The 9,721-nt window shown below is 44.4% G+C and overlaps 1 protein-coding gene across 1 annotated transcript; it reads right to left on the minus strand.

Annotated features, from left to right (window-relative positions):
- Nucleotides 1–235: 235 nt before the first annotated feature.
- On the minus strand, nucleotides 236–9,109 carry ITM2A (integral membrane protein 2A). Its single transcript, XM_072335506.1, has 6 exons — nucleotides 8,952–9,109; nucleotides 5,980–6,111; nucleotides 5,555–5,743; nucleotides 4,895–5,005; nucleotides 3,760–3,910; nucleotides 236–1,311 (listed from the first exon to the last, which is right to left on the minus strand). Exons 1-6 carry the CDS (start codon nucleotides 9,033–9,035, stop codon nucleotides 1,223–1,225), a joined length of 756 nt encoding a protein of 251 aa, XP_072191607.1. The 5' UTR covers nucleotides 9,036–9,109; the 3' UTR covers nucleotides 236–1,222.
- Nucleotides 9,110–9,721: the final 612 nt, after the last annotated feature.

A 9,721-nucleotide genomic window follows, 5' to 3' on the forward strand; every position in this document is an offset into this window, starting at 1 on the left:
GGGGATCAAGTTTGAAGTGATGCATCTTTTCCTCCCCCCATTGCTCAAGCCGGCTTTGCAGTGTAACATATTTCCACTGTTAACAATATGAGGAAAGCGAGCATCACAGGCGGAAGGGGATGGAGGAAGAAAGGAGAACAGCAGATGCTGCCCTGGAGACACCGTGTCCCCATCACAGGCTATCTGTAGCTGTACTGTACTCTGCTTCTGAGCACCAGGAAGTCACACAAAGACCAAGTTTTTAGAGAAACATTTATTATAGGGTCGCAGAATTTATGCCAATATAAAGTCCCTTAATAAAACTCTCATCAACTGCAGGATGCTAACTTAGCTACCTTCATCTGACAGCTTTCAAACCAAGAACAACGCGCTGACTGCAGCAGTAACGCTACTCGCTCATAAAAAGTTGTTCTAAAAAGTCTGTATAAGCCAGAGTAGTTTAAAGTTTACAACTACAGTCACATTCACAAGTGAGCTATTACCAGAACAGAGTCTTGAAACAGGAAGTTACAGGATAAACCAATTCATAACCAAAAATACTGACGAGCTTTAAGAGCAAATCCATCTGAATCTAAACAACTAAATACCAAAACAAAAACAAAGGGTAGAAGAATTAAACGTAAGCTCGGGGAAGGGTTCCAAATATACATACGAATTCAATACAGTAATTGCACAAAAAGAAAGAGGATAGTGTTAGAGGTCTTGTGATCACTGAGGTTGGATTTTACATGCTTCACACATGGATGTTAAAAGAAACCTTTAATGATACACATCAGGATTTTAGCCAGAAGACCGAGTGCAGAATTCTCCTACAGAACTACACGAGATGTGCAAACCACAGATTATTAATACATCAATCATTCTGTGAAAGTTAAGGTGAACAGAACTGCTTCCTGGTTAACATTGTTGGGTATATATGGTTTTCTCTCTGACATACTTCCCAGGTTACTGTAGATCACACGCATTCAATGGATAAACTGATATCACCCTTCTAGGAAAAAAAACTTACTCAAACTTAAATTCTAAGTGAGACAACTAAAAATAGATATACCAAGGATCAAAGAAAGCTGAAATGGTGACTGTCTTTTTTGAAATACAAGCAATACACAGAAAATGCATAAGGCTTTTGATTATCACTGCACATTTTAATTTAAGAAGTCGACTCCTAAAGCTCAGACTTCTCAGTGAAGGTGTGAACTGGTCACCACCCATCCAACACCTCTCACTGCTGACAGATCTTTGTTTCGACAACGAAAGAGTTTTCAAAGTGTCTGATTGAATGGCAGTTCTCCACTGAACGTTTCTGCATACCTGGGGAGGAAAGAAGATGAGAGCCTGAGTACAGCAAGAGATCAGGAACTTTGCAGCAAGTATTTACAGACTTTTCTTTTCAAATAACTCTGAACAGTGACTAGTTATGTCCACTCTGTACCTATTGATTCCACGGGCATGAAATCGTGTGCTGCCATTTGAGCTGGATACCCCAACACAAAACCTTCCTCATTTACAGAACAGTGACAACTTAAGAGATGGCCAGACACAAACAGGGAATAAAGCAAGCAAAGATATTGCCAGTTTTTCCTAGTGTCCAGCAAACATTTCAGTGTCAGAAGAGAACATTAAACTGATTCTTTATCATTTCTTTTAGCTCTTCCTAATCACAAAGGAAAAGAAAGGCAAAGCAGGCTGGAAGTACAGGGAGAGAGCTGGGGAAAAAAAGGCAGGAAAAAGGAAAAAAAAGTTAAAACAAAACAAATCATAGTTTGTTATCAGCATTTCTCCACTCCCTGTGCACATCAATAGAAAGTGTAATTCCACAGTGCAGCATTCACATGAGAAAAGAGATGAAAATCTGCACAAAGCTGATGATCTTATGGAGTCTCTTCCTGACATTACTGGAGTGATTTTTTCTATTCTGGGATGTGTCAGCACCAGAACTGATAACAGTTTACTTCTATCAGCTGTGGGTCTTTAATAGGAGATCAGAATATGGTAGTCTCACAGCCAAAGCCAGGCTGATCAATTGAAGCATTCTGGTACACAAAAATAAAAGAAGAAAGCTTTACAGCTTGTCTAATAAGCACAGAATCGTTCAGAACTGTCTATAATTCTATGAGTATTCTCTCTAAAACTAAGCACAGCAGGATGCTGCTTTATTTTATGAACCCCTAACAGCTGAAATATGAGCTCATCCTTCAACTCATCTCCATCCTGACTTGTACGAGCATCAGGAAGTTTCCAGTGGCTATCTAACCAGACACACACACCAGCAGATGATCTGTCCATTCTCTCATGCCTTCTTCACTCAGCTCTAGGAACTGCCTCAGAACCTCCAGACAGTCCAACCTAGCAAACCAATCAAGCTCTACAATAATCTGAGGGCAAAAGCAGCATCAGCTAAATGAACAGACTTCCTTGCAGAGGTTATAGGAGCTCATCCCCTGTAGTCTAATTAAGCAGGATGGTTTTGTACATGCCAGAAGGTGTGCAAACATCTTATCTGGAAGGCAAGAAGTGTTTTCTCCTCACCACCAGCCTTCATCTGCCTGATTTTAATCTTCCCACCAAGGGCAAACAAGGTCAATTATAGGAAAGAAACTGTCCCAAGCAGCATCGTTTATTTGCTAAAATCCTTTTCTGGAAGTACTCTACAGAAGTTATTACTGTGCAGTGAAGCTGTCAGCAGCATGAACTGAAACATGTTATAGCAAGGAGATTTTAAGAAAATACCGTAAATGCTCTTCATTGTACTGTCAGCAGACTACAGTCACAGCAGCAGCCAGTTTAGACTTACTCATAAAAGCATGCTGGTAACAGCTAAGAAACACGTGCCTCTCCCTCCCTTAAGGGCAACATTTATTGTTTCTTCATCTGCTTTTGCTACACAGTACCACTGTTTTCTGTTTCCACATACAGAGCCTTCCATCTGCTGTAAAAAAGACCGAAGTCTCTATCATGGGGCAGATGTGGCTCCTGACACTGCAGGCTGTAACTGGGGAGAGGAAAATCTTGCCCAACAGTTTGGCAGGAAAACTAGAGCAGAGAGTTCTGACAGAGCCATCACTTGCATTCTGAAAGGCAGTTACAGACAAAGGATTAGTTTGCCCTGCATTTGGTGAGAGCAACAGACAACAAAATGCTTCAAGTGAACACAGAATCATATCAATGTACTTCAGACCTCCTTCCAACATGTCAAACCACTGCCATGCCAAACTCAGTCCTGTCCACAGGAGGATAAGGGGTGGCACAAGGAGCCATGGCAAGGCAGAAATAGAGATTGTGAATTCCTAAGAAGTCACCCTTTTCTTTCAGAGAGGAAGCCTGGGATGTCCAGATCCAGATGTTCAATTTTTTTAGAGCAAGTTAACAAGATGAGAATGCTGTCATTTTGTGCTCCCGTGACTCAGAAAGGAGAGTGAAAGAGCAAGTTGCAGCTACAGCGAATCACATCCATCTGATGGACCACATGAGCTCTGGCGCTAAACTAACCCATGGCTCCAATCAGAACTGAACAGATTACACTTAAATCTGTTTCAGCCATAGATTTCAACTCTGTAACTGAAATCTTCTCTTACTGAGTGAAACTTGCAGTAATGCTTGAAAGAAGAGAAAAAACACACAGCAGTTCCAACAGTAATCTCAGCTCAAAAGGCAATCACCAACAGATTCACAGGTACAAAAGTACTAAATTTAGAGGTATTTACTCCTTCCCTACTCTGATAACAGTTTCAGTTTTACTTCTTACTGAAGGAAACTTACCTGTGATCTGGTCTCTGCGCTGCAGTTTGAAGGTCTCTTTTCCAACACAGAGCTGGTAAATGAAGATCCCCAGATCAGACACATTATCTATCTCCTCTGTAACCACCATTTCTTCACGCACCAGGTAAGTCTGAGGCAAGTAGGAACCAGTCTAGAAAGACAAAGTGCTCTGAGATATAGTGTAACAGCTGAAGAGGACAAACATCACTACATTTTATCCTTTGCTTTGAAGTCCAGCTTTCCTTCTTAATATTAAAGATAGGCTAGTCTTGAAGAGCTGCATACCCAGCAATGTTAAAAAGCAACAAAGGCCCTGTCAATCAGTTGCAGTTACATTCAAACATAGTACAGTTAACCTTAACACTGCTTTCAAGTGTTTTACACATTTCTCACCTCATACAAGCAAACATTAATATTATCTGTTCAAGTTATCTGTACGCAACAGGAAGCTCACAGTTAAAACAAGAAAAATAAGGTAGTTTTGAGGCAATATATACTCAATGATATATATATATATATATATATATACACTCAATACAGAAAGAAGGAGCATGACCTATAAGTGAAGTAAAAGTAAGAAAAATGAACTGAACTAAGTTAGATCACTGGACACAAGGTAGTTTGGTATTGCATTCAATCTGGAAATAACAGCAAGCTCTACCAGCTGGACCTGTAAGTTAAGTCCTCTTGGAACAACACCACTTTCAGTCACTGAAAAGTCAAAATACTCGCAGTGAGCTCATAACCATAGTGATAGTGGAACAGAAGAACAATTGCTCTTTTCATGACAACTCTTGCAGAGCAAGTGAGCTTTCCAGCAGCAACTTTCAGGTTTAGGCTTTCACCAACACTTGAAGCCTCATGAATTTCCTTTATAATAGCTAAATTTGACCTTTGTTACTAGTTGCTTTCAGTTTTCATAAAGCTATGTATTAGTAAGAGCATTATGCATGAATCTGCTCAACATAATATACACTGACAGCTGGCCTCAACTTCAGCACAGTGACTGAGCCAGGAGGATTATGCACTTTGATGGCAAGAGGTCTGTTCTAGCAAGAGATTTTAGCTCAAGAGCTAACATCCAGCATTCTTAGCAGGAGTGATCACATCAGGACAGCTACAAGTCCCCACATACCGCCAGTTTTGCAAAGAGATCCATCAGATTTCTTGGTGGCATAACTATGGATGTGTTCAGTGGAATCACGTAGCATTTACCCAGTTGCAGGTCAAGATAAGCTGTCAAAAGCTATTTTAGGAAGAAGAAAAAAAAAGACAAGTTTTCAGCTCATTAAGCGTGGCTTTTGATTATTACAACACAGCTCTACAAGGTCTAAAAAAGGAATTCCAAAGTGCTGAAGACCATGCACAGCAAGCTGAATGCTTTGATACAAATGTCTCGCATAAGAACTTGGCAATGACTACTTTTCCAAACAAAGCTGTTACAGTAATGCCTTGCTTACACAGGGTCCTTGAACTGCAAGTGTCACTTCCAGACACGCCATGGGCAACAATAGGCAATGTATCTCAGTGATGTGTGGTTTTGACTAAGAAATGATACAGTACACATAGTATGGGTCTGAACTTTTCTAATATAATTCTAACAAAGAAGTCAGTCCGCAATTGGAGAGTTAAAAGGCAACACTGTATTCCTAGGATCAGAAGCCCAAGCCCACAGAAGTGTTTGCAATGACAGCAACCCTCAGCATCTCAGCAATTAAAACCCTGGAGCTACTACAGCTTCCATTTGCTCCAGCTTCCCAGGGAGCAGTGGATTAGCTGCCTCACATGTACTCACCCTATCAAAGTCATGAACAATCGCAGCTGGATCACTGTCAGAGAACTTTGGAACGGGCACATCAATGATGGCAATGTTATCATCCTCCCGAATGTCAGCTTCTTCGGCAATAGGGAGGAAATAAGGTTCGACAGCACGATCCCGATTCTCATTCTCAAAGTAACACATTTCACCACGGTACACCTTGTGCTGAAAGCAAGAGCAAGAGTAGGTTTTTCTGTTGGTTTGTTTTGTTTTTCTGTTTGTTTTGTTTGTGAATGTTGCTTTAAGACTGCATTTCCAACACTCACATTACATCCCAAGACCTGGAGCTGTTAAAAGCATACAACGGTTTTAAGGCAAAGGATTTACATTACAGAGGCAACCCATTTATAGGTACAGTTTTTTGTTTGTTGATGCTTAAAGAGAACAAACTTTCACATTACCTTCGGCATGAAGTACTTGTAGATGCAGGCTCCACCAACTACAACTCCTGCCAAGATGAATGCTAAACCCAGCAGAGTCAACAGGCATCTTCCAGATGAGTTCTCACCTCCCTGCGTGGCAACCTCTGGATCCTTTAAACAAAGAAGGATGAGAACTGAGAAGGTGTAGCCACTCATATTTTAAAGCAAGCAGAAATTAAGTACTTTGCTTTGACCAACAACTATCCTCAGCATGCACACAGAAGAAACAGAAGTCAAGCATCATGTAATAAGTAAACACCTGCACAAAATGCTGTTCTATCATATTTAGATCAGTTTCCAAACAGCACTGAAGAGAGGATATTGGCTCAGAGTAAGCTTCCCAGACTGACCTATGTTCAGGCACTGAAGTTATTTGAAAGAAGCAATTTGAGTTACAGGAAATTTAACAGAAGACACAGTGCTGCAGCTGCTATATAGTACAAGGAAAGCAAGATTTGTAGAGCAAGGTCATTCTCAGATACACTGTGTTTTCAGCCCTGTTCCCAAAGCCTACTTTCTATACTCCTCTTTTCCTATCAGATGAAAGGAGATAGTGTTACTTTTTCCTCACAGGGCTGGACTAGCAAAATAAATGAGATGCTGTTTGTTGTTTTTTTTTTTTTCTTCCTATCAGCTGGGAAAGAAACACCCAACATAAGACTGACATTCAGGCTTCAGAACTTATAATATGCACAAGTTCACTGAGAAGGAGAACCATTCATCTGCTCTAGCTCAGCTTCAAATTATGTCCAACAAAAATAAACTCCTGCAGCACATCCTACCTTGCAGCCCCAAAATACTCCTCCTTCCACGGTACCACGGAAGCTGTTTGTTTCTTTTTAATCTAGCAGCCTACTACTCTGTAGCTCAGCGCCTTGTTTTTTCCTGGTGTGCTCTGACAGAGCAGGACTGCAGCCAAGGGAAAGGCTGATCACCATTACATAACACAGCGATCCCGGGTGTGATACAACCACTGACTTGGTGCTGATAGCAGAACATTCATTTTTACATGCTATTCTTCAGGCCATCTGAAGCTTACAAGCAAAAAGCCCACACCAAGCCCTTTGGAGATGAAGAAAAGCACTCTCAGATACTAAATAGTCAAAGGAGGCACTCGCCTGCAAAACACCCCTGTCTTCAGGTCCTTAAAATCCCCACAAACACTGTGATAACATTCGGTCAGGAATGTCCCTGTAATGATTCACAACTACAGGATTTAACTTTGGCTTTATCAAGACCTGCTCTTTCACTTCCACATGCAGAAAAATGATTCCACGTGTGGTGCAAGAAGTCTTTTCTTCCCTGCTATTTCTACATTCAGAGCCTAGATTCAGCACAGCAGCCTCCACAGCCCTTCTTAACCCCAGTCCCCTTATTTGAACTCCTGTACAGCACATTTAAGTGACTCGTGATCAGAACAAGCCACAGTACCATTACCAAAGCCGCACACATTCCCGTGCTCAGCAAGATATGTCAGCACAGAAATCAAACGCACCGGCTACACTATCAGGGAAACAAAAAACAATCTGTTTAGTGAAAATCAGCACTCCTACATTCCACTCTCCCATCCTCCAAGCAGAAAATCGTTAGTTCAGCAAGATCTAAGCTGCTCCAATCAGCTGGTTGAGCACTTGTCAAAAACATGGAAGAGAAAAAAAACCCAACAACCTAATTTCAAGTCAGAACGATGCCACATGTACACACCACTACACAAAAACCTTTCACAGCTGGCTTTGTTTTAGGATCACCTGATTTTCTGTTCTCCTTGCATTCTGCCATCTTCTCCTACACCTTTCAGCCCCTGCAGTTACTCATCGAGCCTGTCATTAGCTGAACACAGCAGTCTGCAGCAGGTTTTGGCACTACAGACATCCCAGCACTTGCGTAACGTCAGCATGTCAGTAGCTACACTTGCACTGCATTTGTCTCAAACAAAGCCAAGCTATTTATCATATTAAGACACAATGTAGGAAGCCCGACTCTCAGAAGGCTGACAGTGCTGATAAGAGAACACAATACCAAGAGTTTGCTCCAGTACATTACGCAGCCTCTGCTCTAAAACAATAGGAGCATAAAAAAAATGCAATTCTAAGCCGTGCAGTAACAAGCAAAGAAAGCTCGGAGCAATAGAGGAAAGACATCACTTGTGTTCACATCTGCAGCAAGGTCAAAAGACAACGTTGACACAGAGAGATGAGTATTCTGCACAGAGAGCACCCAGGGTTTCATGCAGGTATCCTGGTGGACTTTTGCTGCACTGCTCCAACCAGCATGAGACGTGAAGTTTGTTTGCTCTGCACAAATAATCGACCAAGAAATAAAACCCAGCACTAGAGCACATCAGCCTTTGAGCAACACTGCAAACTCACCGACTGCATGCAGTGCTGGGCCCTGAAGTCAGAGGGAAGAGTTAAGAGACCAGAAAGCAAAACACAGCACACGCTGACACTGAGAACACAGCGACGGGTACAACAAAGCAGCGGGAGCTGAGAAGCGGAGCTCTCATGAGAACAGGAGAGGGCGTCAAACAACATCAGGACTACGCCGTGAACCTGCGCGTCCAAAGGCCGCAAGAACCCGCACCAAAAAGTTGTTTCAAGAGCAGCGGCGAGTCCGTCCTGCAGGGCACGGAAGGACCTTCCAGTGCAGCTTGTTCTCTGCACACAGTGCCCTCCAGCCCGCTCCTTCCTTGGGTTCACGACAGCCGGTCGGGCTCTACCCGCAGCCCTTCGCCACGGCCCCGCAAAGCCGAGACCCCCGTGCCGCTCAGTGCGGAAACCTCCGGGGCCTTCCGAGCGGCACAACCGCGGTGCAGCGGAGCCGGGCGGCCCGGCCTGCCCTCAGCCCTCCGCCGCGAGAAGATGGCGGCGGACTCGGCCTCCACCTCCTCCATCACCGCTTCTTTCCCCTCACCCCGCGGCCCACCGCCGCCTCCCGACTCCCCGGAGCACCTTGTCGGCCACCAGAGCCTCGCTCGCCTCCTTCTTGGGTTCGCCCTTCTGGGCGAAGGGGGAGCTGAAGGCGATCTTCACCATGGCGCCGACGCCGCTCTTCGCCGCTCCGCTTCGCAGCCTCCGGCCGAAGGGGCGGGGCCAGCTGCATAGACACGCCCACCGCGGAGCTCCGCCCACTGCCGGGTGTAGAGCGCCCCCTGCCGGGCGGGCGCGATCACAATGCGGGCATTATGGCGGCCTGCTCCCCTGTCGCGGCAGGTGGGCCGACGCCCGTTTTCTTGGGTGAGTGCTGAAGGGCCTTTTCTGCCACAAAAACCTCCCTCCGCTCAGTAGGCGGTGTTGCAAAGCACAGCGATGTTCTGCAGGTGCCATAAGTCCACGAGTGGGACCGAATCTGCCACGTGTGAATGCTGTGTCTGCATGGGGCGGACCCTGCAGCACTCAGACAGGACCTTAAAGCACTGAGGTGCTGAGATCAGCTGCTCTTATGATCCCTATACTGAGCCTGAGACCTGCCCTGCCCTCAGTGCAGCAACAGGGAGCTCCCAGCAGCACCACTGCTGTTCATGATGGGTTCTTGCAGATTGAGGTTCACAGGCGAGGTTATGAGCCACATTCCTGCCTTAAATGAAGGACCTGTCATCCTCCTTCCATCAGCCAGGCCCTGCTCTGATTGCTCTCCACATGGATAATCACACATAGGCCTAATGGTGGGTGTTTGCACTGGGAGCCCACTGCTGGTGCAACAGAAGTATCTCTGGGCTGTA

This window comes from Excalfactoria chinensis, chromosome 4 (genome assembly GCF_039878825.1).
Source record: "Excalfactoria chinensis isolate bCotChi1 chromosome 4, bCotChi1.hap2, whole genome shotgun sequence".
In the NCBI taxonomy this organism is placed as follows: Eukaryota; Metazoa; Chordata; class Aves; order Galliformes; family Phasianidae; genus Excalfactoria; species Excalfactoria chinensis.

What these genes read in the sequence shown, in the direction of transcription:
- ITM2A (XM_072335506.1), bottom strand. Translation starts at nt 9,035, where the DNA reads ATGGTGAAGATCGCCTTCAGCTCCCCCTTCGCCCAGAAGGGCGAACCC. An exon ending in TTGTTCATGACTTTGATAGG is followed by an intron (nt 5,006 to 5,554) that starts GTGAGTACATGT and finishes TTCCTAAAATAG; the next exon opens with CTTTTGACAGCTTATCTTGA. An exon ending in ATCTCTTTGCAAAACTGGCG is followed by an intron (nt 3,911 to 4,894) that starts GTATGTGGGGAC and finishes TTGTCTTTCTAG; the next exon opens with ACTGGTTCCTACTTGCCTCA.